The sequence below is a fragment of the Triticum aestivum genome, chromosome 2D (genome assembly GCF_018294505.1).
Source record: "Triticum aestivum cultivar Chinese Spring chromosome 2D, IWGSC CS RefSeq v2.1, whole genome shotgun sequence".
In the NCBI taxonomy this organism is placed as follows: domain Eukaryota; kingdom Viridiplantae; phylum Streptophyta; class Magnoliopsida; order Poales; family Poaceae; genus Triticum; species Triticum aestivum.
In genome coordinates, this window is record NC_057799.1 from 416195639 (window position 1) to 416217687 (window position 22049).

Consider the following 22049-nt stretch of genomic DNA (forward strand, 5'->3'; position numbering starts at 1 on the left):
TGGTCATATACTAAACTAACGGGAATCTCTTTCCCATTTGGCCCTAACGGTCCAACCCGGGCCATGTGATTAGGATTCAGCTTGGTATATCGCGTTTTCACCATGGGCCAGGCCTCTCGCGCACCCTCTCGGCAGGCCGATATCTTCCACAATCGGATATGCCGCCGCGCTCCGTTGAACAGCTCTACAAGCTCCTCCATACTTCCTGGAGGGGAGACGGATGGCCATAAGGCCTTGGCAACACTCCGCATAGCCAGCCGAGCATGCTCGTGCACTTGCGATAGTCTTTGCAGCAGATCACTTGCTGATCCGGACACCTCCTCTTCAGGACGGCCCGTCAATATACCTGCAAACATAGATATATCAGTTCCATTTATCCCCGAACTACTTTAAAAAAAGTTCGAAAACATACTGAATATGCCGCCCCACAGCTTCTTGTTCTCCTTCACGGAGTCGGCTAGCTGGGCCCGCACATCTTTCAACTCTTCACGCAACGTAGTGTTGGAGTCCTGTAGCTTGTTTTTCTCGTCCCTGACGCGGGTCAGCACACGCTCGCCTGCGGCGTGTTGCCTCTTTGCCTCTCTTTCTCCCTCTTGGGCGATCTTCAACTTCTTTTCAAGTTGATCAGGCGACCCTATTATGCGATCAGTGGAAGTATTAGCACAGTTGGTATACAATTATTGTTCCTCGATGGAGGGGAACGTTACCAGTGGACAGCTTCTTGAAGTTTACCCGACACTGTTCCAGCTCTTGGGTTAGCAGGTTGTTCTTCTTTGAAAGAACCTGGTGATACAACGGTCCTTAAATCAGTTGTACCAACTGCTTTCAGTCCCGGGGGCTACTGGCATATGGTTATCCTCTTCGGACAAAGAAAACTTACCCGCACATCTGTTAAATGCTGCTTTGTGGCTCTACTAAGCCCGTTTCGAGCAGCTCGGATGTACGCATCAGCCGAGCTGAAGGCATTGAATGCCTCTTCCGAGAACTCAGGGTCTCGTAAAATAGCCCTATAGCGCCGATTATTCATGGCGCTCTCCACTTCCGAGTTGGTAACGGACATATTCTTTGAACCCTCGGCCGAAGGATAGTCCGTCACTGTTCCTATATCGGCTTCCGCCTCTCCAACGGGGTCTAAATCCCGGGCGCTGGGAGTACGGCTGGCCGGACCCTCGGACCTAGTCCGGTGAACCTTTTTCCTGGTACCAAACAAACATACAAGTTATAGTTGGATGTGACTACTAAAGTATACCTTCAAATCCTTACCTCTTTGACGAGGGACCGGTCGTGTCTTCACCGACCTTCCTTTTAGAAGCCTTGCTCGGCGCCGGAGCCGCTCTCTTTGGAGCCGCCCCCGGAGTAGCGTGACGCGCCGAACGCTTCCCCTGTGGAGCACGAGACAGTGCGATGGGTGAGGCAGTGCGAGGAAGCTCTTTCGAGTGAGATTTTCTCTTGATGACTTACGTGGGAAGCAGGAAGAAGACCAGGGTAATCGGCGATAATGGCCACTTCCGTGCCATCGTAGCTCGCCTGGTAAAACACCCCTTCCGCGAGTACCATGAATATATCCGCATCTTCTTCGAACCCAGAATCCAGCTCCCGGTTGTGGTTCTCGGGCTGTGGGGCGGGGCTGTGAAACCGCTCGGTGATTTTTCGCCAATGCTGTCATAAGCGGATTAGAAATTTATCAAAGGTAATCCGGGAGGCAGAATAGAGCAGAAGGATTGGGGCTTACCCAACTGGGAGGATTATACATAGAAAATCCATCTCTGCGACTGATGCGAAGAAATTCCTCTTCCTCCCCTTTGAACAGCTCGGCCAATATCTTGGCTAGAGCGGCAGGGGTGTCTGGACCTTTCCGACCACAGCGGGAGGCGTCGTCCTCCCCGTTGTAGTGCCACATTGGGAGCCCTCTATATTGGAGCGGCTGAACCCCTCGCACTATGGAGATCACCACTACCTCAACCATTGTTAATCCGGACTGGGCGAGCGTCTTTATCTTGCCCAGGAGCTGACGAACCTCCGCACTGTCATCCTCTTCAAGGCTCCGGGGACTCCAACTATGGCATTTCTTTAGGGGAATGCTTGCAAATTCAGGGAGACCCTTTCGAACTGGGTCGGGAAGTGCAATGTCCTCGATGTAGAACCATTCGAAAGGCCATTCCTTTGCTTCCCTCCTTGGTGTGCCGGACAGGTATCCGGTATCGGCGATGCGCCACACTTCGGCTCCGCCCACTTCAAATATTGACCCCTCGTGGTTGCGCAGGACAAGACAGAACAATTTTCTCCACAGTTCGAAATGGGATTCAACACCCAAAAATAACCCGCATAGAGCGGCATAACCTGCGATGTGCAGGATAGAGGCGGGAGTGAAGTTGTGCAACTGGAGGCCATAATATTCCAGAAGCCCTCGGAGGAACGGATGGACGGGAAATCCAACGCCTCTTAGCAGGTAGGGGACGAAGCACACTCGCTCCCCCCAGATGGATTAGGGAAGTCCTCCGCCTGAGTCACGCCATTGAAGGAGGCCGACCCTGCTCGGATAGGGACCAGATCCACGGGAGGAAGAAATCCCTGCGTTTGCAGCTTTGCTAATTGACTGTGAGACACAGAGCACTTCTCCCATTCGCTTCTCTTTGGGCGGGGACGGGAGGAAGAGCTAGGAATGCTAGCCATGTTGGAATGGTTTCTCCTAGCAGTCTCCAGGGATTTTCTCGGTGTGGTGTCGCATGGATCTAAGATCCAGTATCTTTAAATAGGCGCTCTTCCTTGCATGGGCGGGGTGTTATTCGTAAAAATACCCCGACGTTCCGCATTCGCTCGACACGTGGGAGACGAAGTTATTAGCACGCAGAAGCCGAGGGGAGCAATATAGAATCAACGGCCGAATATATTACTCGGAGAAGGAACCCGCCTTGCAATGCCGAAGACAATCAGCGTGCTGAACACCTCGTCATTGAAGCCTGGTTCGGGGGCTACTGAGGGAGTCCTGGACTAAGGGGTCCTCGGGCGTCCGGCCTGTCATCTATTGGGCCGGACTGATGGGCTGTGAAGACATGAAGGCCAAAGACTATACCCGTGTCCGGACTGGCTCTACTTGGCGTGGAAGGCAAGCTTGGCGACCGACTATGAAGATTCCCTTTGATGTAACCGACTCCATGTAACCCTAGATCTCTCTGGTGTCTATATAAACCGGAGAGAGTAGTCCGGATAGAGATACTCATTACCATATTCATATAGGCTAGAATTCTAGGGTTTAGCCATTACAATCTCGTGGTAGATCAACTCTTGTAACACTCATATTCATCAAGATCAATCAAGCAGGAAGTAGGGTATTACCTCCATAGAGAGGGCCCGAACCTGGGTAAACATCGTGTCCCCCGTCTCCTGTTACCATCGATCACAGACGCACAGTTCGGGACCCCCTACCCGAGATCCGCCGGTTTTGACACCGACAATCATCAGTCCCCATGGGGATCTGTTCCCCCATGTGTCCGGCGGCCGAGGTCTCGACCTCTGGCGCCGCCCTGGCGACCTCCGGAACCTCTCCCCGGCCAGGAAGGGTCCTTCGGGACGACACCTCGACGTCACCCTTGGCCGGGGCAGAGTGAGCGGCCGGCGGTGATTCGCTGGCCATCGCCTTTGAATCCAGCGAACCTCCCAACGAGGTTCGCAGGGAGCTGTCGTGGGCTGGACTGCAATAGCATGAATTGACATGATGAAAGAAGAAGCGCTGGGTATGGGGACATGTACAAATCTCTTGGTACTTACGATGCGGCCAAGTGCTTGGTCCGGGGGCGTCGCTCCGGACTGCTGTCGACATCCCACGCGGAGGTATCCGCAAGGGAGCCCTTCCCCTTCTTGGACGCCCCCGCCTCCAGACTTGTGGAGGTCGCCCTCTTCTTCTTTCCCCCATCAGGGGGAGGGTTGTTTTCCTCCTCCTCCTCGTCGTCCTCAGCGGCGGAGGAATGGGTCTCTTCATCTTCGGACGTCATGTCCGAAGTACCCTTGCGACGGGGGCCACCTTTGGCCCCCTTGGCCTTCTTCTCCGATGGCTGATAGGGCGCTGGAACCAGCATCTTCGCTAGGAGCGGGATGACTGGCTCTTCGGGCAGCGGAGCTGAACACTGGATCTGCTCCGCTCTCTCCGTCCATACCTGAAAAATATATAGTAAAGATTAGGCATCCTCCTTGAACAAACAAGTAGAAGGTGCGCCGCAAAAGGGGATGGACTTACCGCGTTAGCGGGATGGGTATAATCGTGCCCACGGTCCAGAATCTATGACCGGTGGCTTCTCGTTGCCCTTGAAGAGCAACTTCCAAGCATCTTCGTGAGTAGTTCCGAAGAGCCTCTCCAGGGTATGGTGCTTCTCCGGATCGAATTCCCATAAAGGGAGGCTTCGGCTTTGGCAGGGGAGAATCCGGCGAACCAGCATCACCTGGATCACGTCGACGAGCTTGATGTTTTTATCCACCATGCTCCGAATGCGCGTTTGCAGCGCTATCAGTTCGTCCGACGAAGACCAGTTGGGGCCCTTCTCTATCCAAGAGGTGAGCCGCATTGGAGCACTCGATTTGAATTCGGGAGCCGCCGCCCAAGTGGCGTCGCGTGGCTCTGTGATGTAGAACCACTATTTATGCAACTCCTTGACAGTCTCCACAAAAGTGCCCTTAGGCCATGTGACGTTGGGCATCTTGCTCACCATGGCGCCTCCGCACTCCGCTTGCTGACCATCCACCACCTTCGGCTTCACGTTGAAGACCTTGAGCCATAATCCGAAGTGGGGTTGGATGCGGAGGAAGGCCTCGCACACGACAATGAATGCCAAGATGTTGAGGAAGGAGTTCGGGGCCAGATCATGGAAATCTAGCCCGTAATAGTACATCAGTCCGCGGACGAAAGGGTGAAGTGGAAACCCTAACCCGCGGACGAAGTGAGAGAGAAAAACCACCCTCTCAGTAGGCTTCGGGGTGGGGATGATTTGCCCCTTGGTTGGCAGATGGTGGGCGATTCCTTTCGCCAGATACCCGGCCGCCCGAAGCTGGGTGATGTCCTTCTCCTTGACGGAGGAGACCATCCACTTGCCTTGACCTCCGGATCCGGACATGGTCGAGAGCTTGCTCGGAATAGAAAAGAAGATGGGAACTTGGGCGCTGGAGCTTGAGAATGGAAGGACAGAGAGGAAGAGAAGGCGTGGGTGAAGAAAGGGAATCTTTATCTCCTTAGAAAGGCAGTAAATATCGAACGCCTCCTCACTCGCCTTAAAACTCGCCTATTCCCAAGGGTTGTGTAAATGGCACGGTTGGGTTACCCACGCCCGTATTGATGAGAATCCCGTAATAAGGGGACACGATCTCTGCTTCGACAAGATGTGCCAATGGCAACCGCGTCTCGAAACGTAGAGCGGCAGACGAAAAACGGCTCGAAATTATGACCGGGCAGACTTGATGTCGTCTCGCAAAAAGTTGTCAGCGGATGGGACTCGTGCAATATTTTACTTTCTACGGCTGTGTGTGTGTGTGTGTGGTACTTGTGTTGCAGATCCGGACACGTTCGTTGCGTCCGAAGACTATCTTGGAGTACTCAGGAAGGAGAACCCGCCTTGCAATGCCAAAGACAATCTGTGTGCTGGACACCTCGTCATTGAAGCTTGGTTCAGGGGCTACTGAGGGAGTCCTGGACTAAGGGATCCTCGGGCGTCCGGCCTGTTAGCCATGGGCCGGACTGATGGGCCGTGAAGATACAAAGACCGAAGACTCTACCCGTGTCCAGATGGGACTCTCCTTGGCGTGGAAGGCAAGCTTGGCGATCAAATATGTAGATTCCTTTCTCTGTAACCGACCTTGTGTAACCCTAGATCCTCCTGGTGTCTATATAAATCGGAGGACTTAGTCCAGAGAAGAGAGACTCATTACCATAGTCATACAGGCTAGACTTTTAGGGTTTAGCCATTACGATCTCGTGGTAGATCAACTCTTGTAATACTCATATTCATCAAGATCAATCAAGCAAGAAGTAGGGTATTACCTCCATAGAGAGGGCCCGAACCTGGGTAAACATTGTGTCCCCCGTCTCCTGTTACCATCATCCTTAGACGCACAGTTCGGGACCCCCTACCCGAGATCCGCCGGTTTTGACACCAACACACACAGGAGGTGGAAAGTATGTACTGTATACAAGTCTATCCCTGGCACTGTAGGACAAACGCATTTAATGCGCTGCCGACGTGCCCTCTTGCTTTATCGGGGACGGCAAGGAAGTTCGTCCTGTCTGTCGCCGCTTCGCCTCGCTCTGATGCGCGTCCAAGCTGACGAGGCGCATAGCGCCATGCTGGCTGGCTGGCTGCTGAGCTGGTGCGGTGGCAGGGTCTTCACGAAGATTTGCATGCCACCACACAGGTGCTTGGCTAGTTGGCCTAGAAGCTGTATGCTGCCACGCAGGCGTTTGCCTAGTTGGCGAGCTGATCGTCGTGTTGGAACGGTCGCGGGGCGGCGGAGCCTCGGTAGGTGTGGGCCTGGCCGCGGCCATGCACATGTCCCCGGCAAGGGTCTTGCCGGGGTCTCGTGGTCGTCCCCGGCAAGGATCTTGCCGGGGGCCTTCGCCTTCTGGTTCTCATCTAGTCTCGCAGGCCTCTGGTCTTCACAAAGATCTGCATGCCACCATGCAGGTGCCTCCCGAACCTTGGTTCCAATGTTGTCGATGGTGTTTTAACTCTTAGGCTCAAGGGGGGGCAGCTTTGCTGGTGTTGGGCAGGTTCTTTTGCTTCTTGCGCCTCTGGCTTGGGCGATGATCTGGTAGTCTTGTGTCTTCGCTTCCTCTGCCCCGCCAAGCGTGGCCGTAGGTGTGGCTACAACTGCCCGTGCACAAGTAAAGGGGTACAAAAAGGGCTCCTACTTTTGTACACCGACAGACGGTATAGTTGCACGGTGGAGCTTCCACATCACATATTCTCTTGAACAAAGGAGATTGCTGGAGCACATTGATGTCATTGGACGAACCTGGCGTGCCAAACAAAGCATGCCAAATCCAAAAGTCCGGAGATGTCATTGCTTCAAGTATGATGGTGGCTTCTTTGACGTGGTATTGCCAACACTGACCTTTTGGGCAGTTCTTTCATTGCCAGTGCCTACAATCAACTGAACCGAACATACCTGGGAATCCTCTTGCTGCTCCAATTGCCAACAATGTTTTTGTGCCCTCCACAGTTGGCTCTCTCAAGTACTCTGGTTCGAACACCTTCACCACAGTGCGTGCAAATTGCACCGTGGTGTTCAGGACCATGGTCTCTCCCATCCGGATTTCTGCATCAATTGCATCTATTGCTTTACCATAAGCAAGCATCTTTAGAGCAGTCGTGCATTTCTGTAGAGGAGATAAGGACAGTTTTCGCACCAATCCTTCCTCAACTTGAAGTTATCATCGGCCTTCTCAACACGTTCCACTACCCACAAGAAAACTTTTCTGCTCATCCGGTAGCGACGACGAAAGAAAGTTTCATGGAATGTTGGCACCACTGTGAAGTAGTCCGTGTACAAAATTTGTGGACCTGCAATCCAATCACAGGGAATAACTCTCTGGCCCTTGATGGAACCCTTGAAGTTCATGACGTGCTCCTCTGCCTTCTCCAACTCCTCTTGGATGCTCATCATCATCATCATTTCAGCATCCTCATCGTCCGAATCTGACAACACGGTGAACTCGTTGAATATGAATTCGTCAAGATCATCGTTTACATAGCCGTCATTCCACGACGAATCCATTGGTGACCTAGAAGTAATGACTGAAAGAATAAAAAACCGACTCAGACATTTCATGGAACACGTAGAGCGCGAGATGAAAATATGGGGGAGTTTGACGTACCGAGGCAGCGTCGGGTGGCTGCGACCTCGTCCGGTTGCGGCCTGGTCGGCGCGAGTGTGGGTTGGGGCGTCCGGTGGCGAAGTGGGTTGAGGATGGCGGCTAGAGGAGGGCCAACAGAGAAGAGGAGAGGGCTGGTCGGGCAAGGGGGGACGTATATGGGTGAATTGGCGCGGGCCATAGCGGTTAGTCTGACGTGGCACCCGTGTGTCCCCATATCCGCCCCAGATATGGGTCGAGTATGGGGAGTGCCGGTCAATCTTGGCGGTAGGGCCATATATGGGGCGCCCCGATGGGTGGCGTTTTTTCGTCCGGACACTGACCGAGCAGCCCGTCTAGACATTTGGGGCGGGCATGGCAGGTCCAATTGTAGATGCTCTAAACTTGCAATGATCAGAGAACATAATTTGCCAGGTATGACGTTAGATTGTAGTGGAGTCCTTAAAATAATTCACGTGTTTCAAAAAAATGTTCGTGACATTTTAAAGAAATGTTTATACAATGTGAAAAAATATTTGCGTAATTTTTTTTAAATCTTTTCAGACCATTCAAAAAATGTTCTTAACATTTTAAAAAATCTAACACTTAACAAATGTTTTGGACGTTAAAAATAATGTTCATAACATTTATGAAAAAATTAATGTGTGTTAAGAATATGTTCACCGTGTCTTAATAAAATGTTCAATGTGCATTTGACAAAGTGTTCAACGTGTACTTTGGAAAAATGTTGAACATGTATCTGATTAATGTTCAACCTATGTACCAAAAGTGTTCAAACTGTATTTGAAAAAGTCGGTATCTGTTTCTAAAATGAAGAAAAAAATAGAAAGAAAATAAAAAGATGAACAGGAAGAAAGAAAAATGAAAAATGAAAAACAATGAAAACTGATATAGAAAATACACAAGGGAAAATGGGGGAAAACACACGTAAGCTTCTAAAACCGGCCAGAGACGGTTTATAGAAGCTTTTCTAGGCTCACAGAAAAATCACAGGAATGCACATGGGCTGGCCCGCTAGCACTCGTGCCACCAAATGCGAGACGAGCTACCGTCTCGCAAAGAGCGAGATATAGCTCTCGCACATTTTATCTGCTGACCCAAAGAAAGGCCCGTGCGTTTGAACTAGGCTTAAATCCGATTACCAAAGGAGGATGGGCTTGTTCGGTTACACTATCTTCGCCAAACACTCTGTATAGGCACGGCCTACCTGAGACACGCCGACTCGAACTATCTTTGCCCACGGCGACCGTGGCGGCGGCACCGGATTGCTCACGGGAATCATCGACGTGCATATAGGGAGTCGGCGGTGGCTGGACGTCGCCGGATTCTTGGTAACCACCGGCCCTCCCATCTTTGTATCTACATATTGAAAGTGAAGATCGCCTTCTTGAATCTTGGTGGATATGTTTGTCAGTCGTCCTGTAGTTGGGCGCTCGTTAAATATTTCATCCCCTCAAGTGCGGCAAATCATGGATGCTGCTAGTTCTTGGTTCATTTTCACACGAGTTCGTGGTTTAACTGGTTTCTCTCTTCAAATCTTCGGTTACCAGAACTTCGGCTAAGCTTTCCGTCTACTTGAACTAGATTTTATGATAAAGGCTGAATTTTATTAGATTAAAATGAAGCACATAAAGCAGATACAAACACAATGAGCACGAACTTGGCCTCTACGTAATTAAGATACACACAGTCAACATCAGCGCGCGCACATAAAATAACACTAGCAACTAATAAAATCAAACAAGATCGAAGTTATACCCTGGTAAAGTAAAAAAATAAAGAGTGTTTAAAACAATGATAAAAGAAATCTACATCAACAGCCATATATGCACCGGCCATCTTCTTTTTTTCCCCGATAGTACGCCAATAGCGTACCATATTTTTATAGAAGGCGGAGAGTATAATTACAAGAAGCCAACCACCAATGCGAACATTTTAGGTCGGCACCCACGCAACACCAGTAACCACTAGACTACTCTCTCACAAAAGGATCTAATCCTCCAGCTCCAATGCCTGCAAGCTTCCATTCTTTGATCTCGGCCAACACAATCTGAACTAACTCTGGTGGGGTTCTTTGTTGGTGAATTCTGTTGAAAAATCTCGCGTTTCTTTGTTTCCACAACGCCCAGGCAGTAGCTATGATGAAGGAGTCAAATCCGCGAAGAACTTTCCTCGAAAATCTTCCTCTTCGCCGCAGCCACCAGTCAGTGAACTTCTCTTCTGTGTTCGGCACCTGCACATTAACCTGTAGAGCATCGAAGCATCGGTGCCAGACCTCTCTAGCATAGGCACAATGGGCAAGAATGTGGTCCACACAGTCAATCTCCTGAAGACAGGTGAAGCAGGAGGAAGGCTCATCTTGGAGACCATGACGCGCTCGCCTATCACTTGTCCACAGCCGATACTGCACCATGAGCCAGGCAAAAATCTTGCAGCGTAAGGGGGGCCAACTTTTCCAAATGAACCTTGCGGTGGGGGAAGCTAGGAGCCCTAGGCACAACCGGTTGTAAACAGATTTGGCAGTATAGCAACCGGAAGCGTCCGCCGGCCAAATGAACTAATCCGGTGCAGTTGCATTGATCGGGACTGTGGCCAAAGCTTGGCAGAGGTTGGCCACCTGCATATGGGCCATGAAGGAGAGGTCGCCCTGAACGTCGTGGATCCACGCATTATCCACAATAGCCTGTTGCACTGTCCTCACGTTCTTCTCTCGGGTCCGAACCATGGCGCTGATCAACGGAGCAATCTCGCTTATCATAAATCCATGTATCCATCTATCCTTAAGTAGACATTTTCACCATTGCCCACCACTATTTTGATCATGTTGTTGAATACTACACTGGCCTCATTGTCTTTTGTCATCCCAATACCTTGCCAGGGTCTCTCGCGATCGACACGCCTCAGCCATTCCCATCTCACTCTCAAAGCTAGCGCTTGTTTCCTGATGTTCTTGATCCCGAGGCCCCCAAAGTTCGTGGGGCGGCAAACCGTGTCCCAGGCAACTAAACACTGAGCACCGTTTGATTTTTCTTTTCCGGCCCAGAAGAACGATCTCAAGCACTTATCAATTTCCTCAAAAACCCAGTCTGGTGCATTAAGTACCATTAGCTGATGGATCGGACGCGCCGCGAGCACAGACTTCACCAAGACGAGCCGCCCAGGTTTCTGCATGAGGCCGCGTTGCCAAGTTGGTAGCAGTTTTTTGGTTTGGTCGAGCAGCGGTTGCCAATCAGCCCAAGTCAGTTTCCGGATCGCCAATTGGATGCCCAGGTACTTGCACGGGAAGTGTCCCATCTCGCAGTGTAGCAGATCCGTCACACGTTGTCTATCTTCATCCGTTCCTCTGATAAGCACAGCCGTGGTCTTGTTATAGTTAATGCGTAGCCCAGCGGCTTCCCCAAATAGCTCGAGTGCAGTCCGCACAAAGTTCAAATCTTGCACCGAAGGCTTAATGAATAAGACCACGTCATCCGCGTAAAGAGAGAGCCTCTGGGTAGGTGATATGCCACGCAAGTTGCTGATCACTCCCAGCTCAGAAGCTTTGGCAAAAAGTCTCGAGAGTGCATCCATGGCCACCACAAATAGCAGCGGGGAGATTGGGTCTCCTTGTCTCAATCCCTGTGCGTGATAGATGGTGCGTCCAGGTACGCCGTTAAATATGACCTTGGTGCTAGCAGTGGCAAGAATTGTGGCTACCCAATGTAGCCAACAAGGCCCAAAACCTTTTGCTCTCATGACTTCGAAGAGGAAAGGCCAAGAGAGCGAGTCAAACGCGCGAGAGATGTCAAGTTTGAGAAACAATCCATGCTCCTTGCTTTTGAAAACTTTGCGTGCCACCTGCCGCACTAACAGGTAGTTATCATGGATGCATCTTCCTTTGATAAACGCCGACTGGTTAACGCTGACAATCTCAGGCATCCTTGCTCGCGCTCTAGTAGCAAGCACTTTGGTGAATAGCTTGGAGAAGCTGTGAGGTAGACTGATGGGGCGAAAATCTCCAACCGTTTTGGCATCAGCCTTTTCGGGAATGAGCACTATGTGTGCCTTGTTAAGCTTGCCAAATCCCCTGCTATCACCAACATATAGCTTGAGCATCGCCGCCATGATATCCGGCTTGATCACCGCCCATGCCTTCTGGTAAAATGCTCCAATAAAGCCGTCAGGCCCCGGTGCACGATCCGGGGGGATGTCCTTAATGACCTTCCAAACTTCCTCCTCGGTGAAAATCTCCTCTAGTTGCGTAAGGTCAGCAGCTTCCATATCTAAGGAATGCTCCCTGTGATGTGCCACACCCAGCAAGTTTTGGAAGGTATCAAAAAGATCTGTTCCTTCCTCTGCTGGTCCGTTTCAATCACAGACTCATGCTCGATGCACGGAATGAAGTTCTTAGAGCGCCTACCATTTGCTGCCAGCTGAAAAAGTTTGGTGTTGGCATCTCCTTCCCGCAGCCACCTGATTCTAGATCGTTGCCTCTCGATGGTCCTTTCCAACGAGGCTAAACCCAGCAGCGCTAGCTTGACCGTTCTGCGCAACCAGAGCTCGGCCAAGGATAACCTCCTGAATTCCTGCACCTGATCTAGTCTGAAGATTACCCAGTTTGCAACAGACATCAGAACCTTAAAGTTCCCAGTACGGCGCTGGCCCCAGGCTTGAAGGTAAACAACCGCATTGCGAAACAGAGCATCCAGCCTCTTAAACGGGTCAACGATCGTCTCATCGCACACCCAAGCATCTTTGATCGCTTCATCAAAGCCCTCTAACTTCGTCCAATAAAGCTCGAATTTGAATCTCTTCTTGGGGCAAAAATGCATGCTAGTTGTTAGGTGCAAAGGCGCGTGATCGGAGACACTCGAAGAAAGCGCTTGAAGCAACTTGTCCGGGTGACCCAGATCCCAATCAACCGACACAAGAATTCTGTCTATCTTAGTCATAGTCGGTGTATCTCTCTCATTCGACCAAGTGTACATGCGGCCATGCATGTAGAGCTCCTTTAGTTCATGATAGTCGACAAAGCTCCTATATTTGGACATCATCGCTCTGTGATGTGACCGGCCATCTTTTAACATCACCACAACGAGAAGGATGCTTCAACAACAAAGCTTTTAAAACCAAAGGTCAGATCATGAATTTTCACCCTGAAGAACAAGTCCAAAGAACTTCGAATAGTGCCTTCAACAAGGAAACGACACAAAACATCACCATTGCCAAATATAACCAAAATGGGCCAGACCTCGAGTTTTCACCCCGAAGCTCTAGACCAATGCTTGAGAAGCACCACCAAATCCAAGTCATCATGTGATTCACAATAACTTTCCACGATCCAGCAGCTATATCCATAGCACGGTATTTGAGGTGAGATGCCACCCAAGTGAAAATCATACTCATACAAGCATGTAGTTGAGCCGTGACAAGGATGGTCGTCATCATGGGCTCCGAGCAACGAAGGGCGTCGTCACACATTGCAATGGAGATTGAAGGAAAGACACCGCACCGCCAAATCCCGAGTTAGGAGTCGGGACGCTCCGACAGTCCCGCACCCTCATGCTTCGACTTTCTCGTTCATGGCAGTAGAATCACTCAACAAAACATACTCATCATTGCCGCCGGATATGAAGATCCAAGATCCCCGACCATCTCTCGGCACTCAACTAGCAGAGCAGGACCACGCCTTCAACTGCGCGTCCTGAGCTGTTGTAACTGACCCCCGCGTCGCCCGTGACTGGCGACTCGGGGGATCCCTTCTCAGCCGCCGGGGGCTCAACCAATCTGCCTCCCGTCTCACCGCCACTGGAGGCCACCGCCAGCGAAGCTGGCGCTGGGGCCAAGGACGGTGGCGGTGGGGCATTCCGCGGGTGAGGCTCGGCCTCCATCCATGGCGATCTCGTGATGGCGACTTTGGGCGGCAGTGGCGGCGCCTAGTGCGGTTCCGTCCTGTGCTGTCCCGGATGAAGCCGTTCTCCGCCGTCCACCGGGGCATGATGGCCGTCGCAGCAAGCGCAGGTGTAGGCTCCAGCGATGGTGCACATGGTTCGAGCGCCCTGATTGGTGTTGATTTGGCGACATCAACGGCAGCCCCACTGATCTGTTGATCTAGGGGTTAGTCCATGCCGGCCTGCCTTGGTCCGAGCTCCTACATCTTCGTAGGCCAACCCCTGCTGGCCGCCTCCGGTTCCCTCGTCCAGATTACGGCAGGGTGCTCGGGGTCCCTTCCATGACAGGCTATGTGTGGTGATCACTTCAGTCTGCAGCAGCGGCCTCGCTGTGGATTGTGATCGTCATCGATAGATTTTGTGAGAGTTTTATCTCTACAAATCCGGTGGTCGATTTCGGCGGGGATATGCAAACTATGAACGATGTCTTGATGCAAAGGGATGGTTGTGCGGCGGCGGCGGTCACATCGCATGTAGCTGCTGGTATCACGGAAAAGTGGTGGCGACAACATGCCAGTGACTTCGATGGTGGTGCTACTTGAGCATCCGGTCTCGAGTGTCGGGGCAAAAGCCTAGGTCTGCCCCGAGTTGGGTATACCTGGCAATGGCGACATTTTTATGTCGTTACCTTGTTGAAGGTATTGTTCGGAATGCTCAGACTGATTCTTCAGGGTGAAAACCTAGATTCTAGTCTTGGTGGTTGGATCCGGTGATGGCGACGCTCAAGTGTCGCTCCCTTCCTGAAGGCGTTACTGTTGAAGAACCTCGTCGTCCGTGTGGTGTCATGAGATGAATGGTGCAGATACGGTCATTTTTCTAGTTTGCCCGTCGCGGATATGATCGCTTTGGGGCTTTTTTCTTTTTTCATCGCCTACACATAGCTTTGGTCCTATATGACTTTGCTATTTGCTGGCGTGTTTTTGTGTGCGTGAGTTTGTGTTGGGTGTGTACATCCTAACTATGCAGAGGCCATGTATGTGCTCATTGTGCTTGTATACTCTTGATGCTGCATTTTAAGTTAAAATCCACCCTTTATCGAAAAAGCCTGCGCGTCCTGAGCAGAAACCCACCAGCATGGCACATCCATGCCCTTTGTCTGAAGCTGCCCTCCATAGATCACACCTCCGGACCAACGTCACAAAGTAGACAACGAGGAGAACGACAGTTCTGCTGGGAAAAGGAAATTCTGCCGAAGCCGGACATAAGTGCAAGTTGGAACAAAATGTAACAAGGCCTTCATCATAATCCTGATCGGTTACAGAGAAAAGAGAACACTAGTTCCGGCTAACACCTATCACCATTTGCGCCGCCGCCGCACTACAGCAAATCTATGTTGCTCATTGGAGTGTCGATCAAAGCTCGCCTCGGTCTACACTGTATCTACAGCCGCCATGCCGGAGCAGGACGCCAATCCAATCCATCATCATCCATGGTGCAGCTGCAGCTGTAGCAGCCTCGAGTAGGCGCCGTCCGGCCGCGACACGAGATCGCCGTGGCTGCCCTGCTCCACGACGCGCCCGTCCTGCACCACGGCGATGGAGTCCACGCAGCGGATGGTCGACAGCCGGTGCGCGACCAGCACGGTCGTCCGGCCCTTCATGATGCGCCCCAGCGCCTCCTGGAGCACGCACTCGGACTCCGCGTCCAGGGCGCTCGTCGCCTCGTCCAGCAGGAGGATGGCCGGGTCCTTGAGCACCGCGCGCGCGATGGCGATGCGCTGCTTCTGGCCGCCCGAGAGCTGCACGCCGCGCTCGCCCACGGGCGTCCTGTAGCCGTCGGGGAGCGCGCTGACGAAGCCGTGCACGTTGGCCACCTTGGCCGCCTCGACGACCTCCTCCTCCGTCACGCCGTCCTTGCCGTAGGCGATGTTCTCCAGGATGCTGGTGGCGAACAGGACGGGCTCCTGCTGCACCAGGCCGATCTTGAGACGGAGAGACTTCAAGTTGAGCCGACGGATGTCCTTGCCGTCGATCATGACCTTCCCGGCCATGGGATCGTAGAAACGCTCGATGAGAGCGATGACAGTGCTCTTCCCCGACCCGCTCGCTCCCACGAGCGCCTGGCTCTGGCCAGCTCGGATCCTCAGGCTGAACTCCTTGAAGACCATCACGTCCGGGCGCGACGGGTAGGAAAAGTCGACGTGGCGGAGCTCGATCTCGCCGCGAACCTTCTCCACCTGCTCGGCCTCCGGCTCATCGGGGTCGATGCGCGTCCTGCTGTTGAGGACGGCGAAGACGGAGCGAACGGACTCGCCGCCGCGGATGATCTCGGGCGCGAGGCTGACGGTCTCGGCGACGGAGTTGGCGGTGATGACGAGGACGACGAAGACCTTGATGACCCTGGAGAAGGTGGAGACGTGGTGGCGGACGAGGTGGGCGCCGTACCAGAGGATGAGCGCCTCGGAGGCGTAGAGGGAGAGCTGCGAGAGGCCGTAGAGCACGCCGGAGACCTGGCTCCGGCGCAGGCTGTGCATCTGGGGCACGCGCAGCTCGCTGCAGAAGAGGGAGAGGATCTTGTCCTGCGCGTTGAAGGCCGCCACGGTGCGGATGTTGCTGACGCCCTCCCCGGCGATCATGCTCGTCTTGGCGTGCGCCTTGGCCGTGTCGCCGGCGAACCCCTTCATGGACAGTTGCTGCCAAGTGCCAACACACACATCATCGTCATTCAACAGTACGCAGCACAAACAACGCATGCAAATCGCAACAACAATGAATAATAATATTATTACTACTACGTACTACGTACTACTCCTACTAGTCATGAGCAATGAGTGATGATGCGTGGCGATATCCATTTCAGTATGCAAGAGCCGCGCCTGGGCACATGGTGACTGACAGTCTGACAGGCTTCATGCACGCGCCGCGCAGGCACGCACCAGCATGGCATCATGCAATCTTTACGAATCGCAATACGAAATTATTGCGAGCAATGCAGTTCCGCAGCGGCGCGAAAACAAAAAGGCGCCGCACGGCGCTCTGGTTCTGGGGCGGCACTGTCCTTGCGGCACCAGAGCACGGCCGGCGTCAGGGCCTGTACTGCATGATCGCCATGTGCGCCACTGCGAGCGGCCTGGAGCAAAGGCCCCAGATTCCCTCGCACGAGGCGGCCGTGCAAGCTCGCAACCGACAGTGTCGCGAGCGCCCACCGGGACTATGGCGCCCAACGAGCAGCAACAGGGGCCATGCCTAAACACGACCATCTCATCTCACCCACAACTGAAGAAGCAGCGGCTGGTGCGACAAAGCATCGCGGGGCCTAGAGCCTAACGTAACGTAAGCGTGGCCCGGAGGTTTCTGGCAGTTGTTTACGGCGGGTGCTGTAGATGACACGGGCCAGGGAGTGGGAAGCATCTGGCCGGAATTAAACAAGGGATCAGGTAGTGGAGATCGAGCTCCGGCACATGCCTTGCACAGTAATTTATGGCAGAGACAGTGGCGACTGCATGGGCCACGAATCCTAGCTACCATCGCATACCATGCTGGTGAATGGTGATGGTGAATTCAATTGTACTCTCGTCTCCAACTAACTGAGCTGCCGGGCCTGCAGCGGCTGCCTGCGCCCAAAACGGCGTGGCTACCTAGGTGTTCTCTCCTCTTCCAGCAAACATTCCAAAAAATTACTCCCTCGGTTCGGAAATAACTGACATGGTTTTAGTTCGAATCCACGTCAGTTATTTCCGAACCGAGGTAATATATGTCAATTGGGTTTTTACCTGAGCAAAGTTGGCAAGGACAAGGAGAGGGAAGGTGACCAGGATGAGGATGGCGACGCGCCATTCGATGATGAAGCCGACGATGAAGGACACCAGGAGCGATGTCATGTTCTGCAAGATGACCGATATCCGCTCCGCTATCGCCGATTTCACGTCCGCGGCCTCCGTGTTGAGCCGCGCCGCGACCAGGCTCGAGTTGTTCTCCTCCTCGTCGAACCACCCCACGTCGTTCCTCAAGATAACTGCATACAATGGTTATAGCTTATAAGTGGTGCCTCAGATCAAACAATGCAAGTTCTCTGCAGAGATCATGGAAAATAATAGGAACAAGCCTGCGAATTACTACCTGCAAGCATCATCCTCCGGACCCTGGTGGTCAGGTTTTCGCCCATGATGCTGAAGAAGTAATGCTGGATCAGGTACGCGACAACCGCGTAGAACCCGGTTCCGATGTAGATGAACACATACTCCCTAGTCTTGCGCTCCATCGCGTTGGGGTCCCGGAAATAGAACACTTCAATCATGTTGCTCATCACGATGGCAAATGTCGGGCCAATGAAGCCAGACATGATGGATCCGATCGCCCCCAGCACCGTATAGGGCCATTCCGGAGCATTTAGCTTGAGGAGCTTGAAAAAGTATCCTTTTGGCGCCGGGTACTTCCGGTCATTGTCAGCGTTCGAGACCATCTCAATGCGGCCATCTGCGCCGGTGCTGTATGAGTAGCTCAGGTTCCTCAAGCTTCCCGACCTGAGGCTCAATGACCGAGTGGACAGCGAATTGCTCAAGCGAGATGACCGGTTCTTGCGGGTGGATGCCCCATGGAAGTCGCGGTTTCTTGCCATCTCCTGGAATCTGATGAGAGCTGCATAAGCACCAGAGCTGCCTTTGGCAAGGAGCTCGTCATGAGTACCGGTCTCAACAACCTGCCCTTGCTGGATCACGGCGATCATGTCAACATTCCGTATGGTTGAGAGCCTGTGCGCAACCACCACAGTTGTCCGACCGATCATTATGCGGTCAAGTGCCTCTTGAACAATACTCTCCGAACCAGCATCAAGAGCACTAGTTGCCTCGTCAAGGAGAAGGATCTTTGGGTTCTTCAGCATTGCACGGGCAATGGCAATTCGCTGCTTCTGGCCACCGGACAGCTGAAGTCCCCTTTCTCCCACCTGTTGATAAAGTTGATTTATCATTGGATTCAACAAGTTTTTGGAAGTAAAAAAGACCATAGACATGATAAAATTTATACATGATTCAAAACTCAATTAGCATGGTCAGAAGTATGGACTAAGCTTTCATTCTAGTCAGATCAAATCACAAAATATAGGCTGTAAATAAACTATAAGATTGCAATTGAGCCAGAAGTACAACCCACCTGAGTGTTGTACCCATTAGGAAGAAGAGCAATGAAGCTATGTGCATTGGCAGCCGAAGCCGCGGCCTCAACCTCAGCCATTGTGGCATCAGGCTTGCCATAAAGAATATTGTCAATGATGGTGGTCGCGAAGAGGGCGGGTTCTTGATTCACCAAACCAATCTGATCTCTCAGCCATTTCAATTGCAGCGACTTGATGTCCGCATTATCGAGCAAAACTTGTCCTGCAACAACAATCACAACCACTAGTTAAACAAAGCCGACTTACATAGTCATTTCGGCGTGCAATTCATGTGCTTACCCTGATTAGGATCGTAAAACCGCTCAATCAGAGACACGACCGTGCTCTTCCCAGAACCGCTGCCTCCGACCACGGCTGCCGTTTTCCCCGCGGGAAAGAAGAGCGAGAAGTCACGGAACACCATGACGTCCGGGCGGGACGGGTAGCTGAAGGACACTTCCTTGAACTCAATGTTGCCATGGACTTCATCCAGGCACCTCCCATCAGTTGAGTCCTGGACTATTGTCGGCCTCTGCCTTATCACCTCCAACAACTTGTAACCGGCTATCTTCCCTTTGCTGAATGCACCAAGGTTGGAGAACGACTGTCCAAGGCTCCTGCAATTCACGAATTTGGGTGAGTTTTCTCACCGAAAGCAAGCTGCAGAACTGTGAGAATTGTCCAAAGTCATGACTTACAGGCCACCGACGATTGCGGAGAAGATGGCCGTGAACGCCTTCCCACCGTCTGTCTGGCCGCTCCGGATGAACACGCCGGCGTACCAGAACACCAGTGCCCATGACATGCAGGCAATCCCATAAGTGCACCCAATGCCAAGCCCCTTGGCCATCCCGGCCTTGTACCCCAGCTTCAGGGTGCTCTGAATCGCCTCCGAGTAGGAATTCAGGGCCTTGGACTCCCCCACGTAGGAGTAGACCGTCCTCACTTGGGCAATCGCCTGCAGAGAAGATGAACACTTGGTCGTCAGAATTACACTCGCTTATTTACATCAATCAAAATCGGGTAAAAAAGAAGTACAGCATGATTGACATTTGACAGCAGATGTCTCAAGAAAAGGGCAAAAAAAGGACACGAAACAAGAAATCATCCATCGGAAAAAGGCCGATTGGATCTACCAAGAAACCGGCAGAAATCCAAAATGAAATCATTCTCATGGCATGTGCATAGCTGCCGCTCCGCATTTGACTCTTTGACCAAGCGGTCCGAGCTAGAGCCCACAGCTTTCTTCTTCCCCACCCGGCCAGCTTTGGTATCCCTGTGGGATGATAAAGGCGCTGCAGAAACAGTACCTGCTCGGCTATGATTCCGGCGTTGGCGTACGAGTCCCGGCTCTTGGAGGTGAGCCCGGTGAGCGTGTACGCGTACAGCCCGCCGGCGAACGCGATGCCCGGGATGACGGCGATGCTGAGCAGCGCCAGCCGCCAGGCGGAGACGAACCCGACGACGAGCCCCGCCAGGAACGTCGCCAGGTAGTGGATGAAGTTGCCGACCTGCGTAGACATGTGTCCGTCGTCAGTCGCACGAGAAGGAGAAGGCCAGAGCTATATGCCGGCGGTGCGCTAGAGACCTTCTCGCCTATGGCGTCCTGGACGAGGAGCGTGTCCGTGGAGACGCTGAAGACGACGTCGCCGGTGCGCGCGTCGGTGTCGAAGAAGCCCACGTCCTGCCGCAGCACGGCCTCCAGGTACCGCCGCCGGAGCGCGCCCACCTGGCGCTCGCCCGTGTACATCCAGCACGCGATCTCTGAACGGACACACAGAGCAGGCATGCGCGCCCGCGCAGTTAGAACCACGATGCCGCAACGCCGGCAAGAATGAGCGCGGAGGCGTGAGCGGAGCAGTGCGTGAACTCACCCAGGTACGAGGATGCGCAGACGACGAGGCCGAGGTAGACGAAGTAGAGCGAGTACTGCAGCGCGCAGAGTGAGGCAGTCAGATTGAGCGTCAGTAACTAGAGCGAGCATAGAAATGGCAACCGCAGAGAGGAAGGATGAGAGATTTCCCGGATATACGTGCCTTGGACACCTCGTCGGTCATGCGGCGGAGGTGGTGCTGGTTCTTGCCGAAGCCGTTGACCAGCTCGCCGAACAGGAGGAAGAACACCGGCATGGCGGCGCCGTGCACGACGGCGCCGGCGCTCCCCGCCGCCATGAGCAGCCAGTCGAGCGGGTCGGCGAAGCTGAACAGCTGATGGAACGCCACACTCTGCTCCGCCCTCTTCTTCACCGCCTCGCACCCGCCGCCGCCGCAGCTCGCAGCCCCGGCAGACGCCTCCGCCTTCCCTGTCTCCTCCGCCATTATCACTCCTCTATCTCTCTCCGCCGCGAGCTCCGCAACCACAAGAGCACCTCACCGCCGTGGCATTGGATCTAAACCCACCGAAATGTTAGCGCCAGAGCCCCTCCCCCTGCTCCTGCTCCCGGCGGTCCTCGCTCTGTTCTCTTATACTGCAAAGCGAGCAGGGCTGTTGCAGTGTGCGCATCTCTAGCCGCGCCCGCAGCAAGCCCCTGGGCGATTTTTCGGCCGCCGGCGTCAAAAAAACGGCCTAGTCATGCCTCAAGGCCCAGTTTTCGTCGGCTCAGGCCGAAATTGACGCCGGAGGCCCCAATCCAAACCTGACGCGCTGGGGCGCTCGGGGGCGCCGGGCGCATCGTTTTTGGCGCAAAGAGCCGCGGCCCCCCTTGCCAGCGATTCGACTCTCTTCTCGCCGCTCCGGCGTCCGCATCGGCGACTCCACCCCCCCCCTCGGCCGCTTCGTCCTCGTCGAGCCCAAGCTGGAGCCCGGCCTCCCCCCGGAGTACGAGGAGATAGCCCGGCGCGGCTTCTCCGACGAGGAGGCCCTACAGTGGGCGCGGGACGACTACTACCCCGACGAGATGGTCCGGCAGCGCCGGGCCCTGGAGGAGATAGAAGCCCGCAAATATGGGCGCGAGGACGAGTACTTCGTCGTGATCCTCGACAGCGACGACGACGAGGACGCCCCCGGACCGTCCAACCCGCCGCGCCAACCAGGGGAGGAATGCAGCAGGGACGGCGGCGGCGGAGGCGGCGGCGACGACGACGACGACGACGGCGGCGGCGGCGGTGGCGACTACACGCGGTTCTACAGCCTCCTCGGCATGTAGAACTGCAAGGGCGGGCGGCGGGCGGCGA

General features: G+C 53.5%; 1 protein-coding gene across 1 annotated transcript; it reads right to left on the bottom strand.

The window, feature by feature from the left end:
- Nucleotides 1-14997: 14997 nt before the first annotated feature.
- LOC123053525 (ABC transporter B family member 19) lies at nt 14998-21349 on the bottom strand. The gene is made up of 10 exons (XM_044476990.1): nt 20913-21349; nt 20751-20805; nt 20465-20640; nt 20187-20387; nt 19575-19834; nt 19177-19493; nt 18876-19099; nt 17844-18669; nt 17498-17739; nt 14998-16417 (listed from the first exon to the last, which is right to left on the bottom strand). Exons 1-10 carry the CDS (start codon nt 21192-21194, stop codon nt 15209-15211), a joined length of 3792 nt encoding a protein of 1263 aa, XP_044332925.1. The 5' UTR covers nt 21195-21349; the 3' UTR covers nt 14998-15208.
- Nucleotides 21350-22049: the final 700 nt, after the last annotated feature.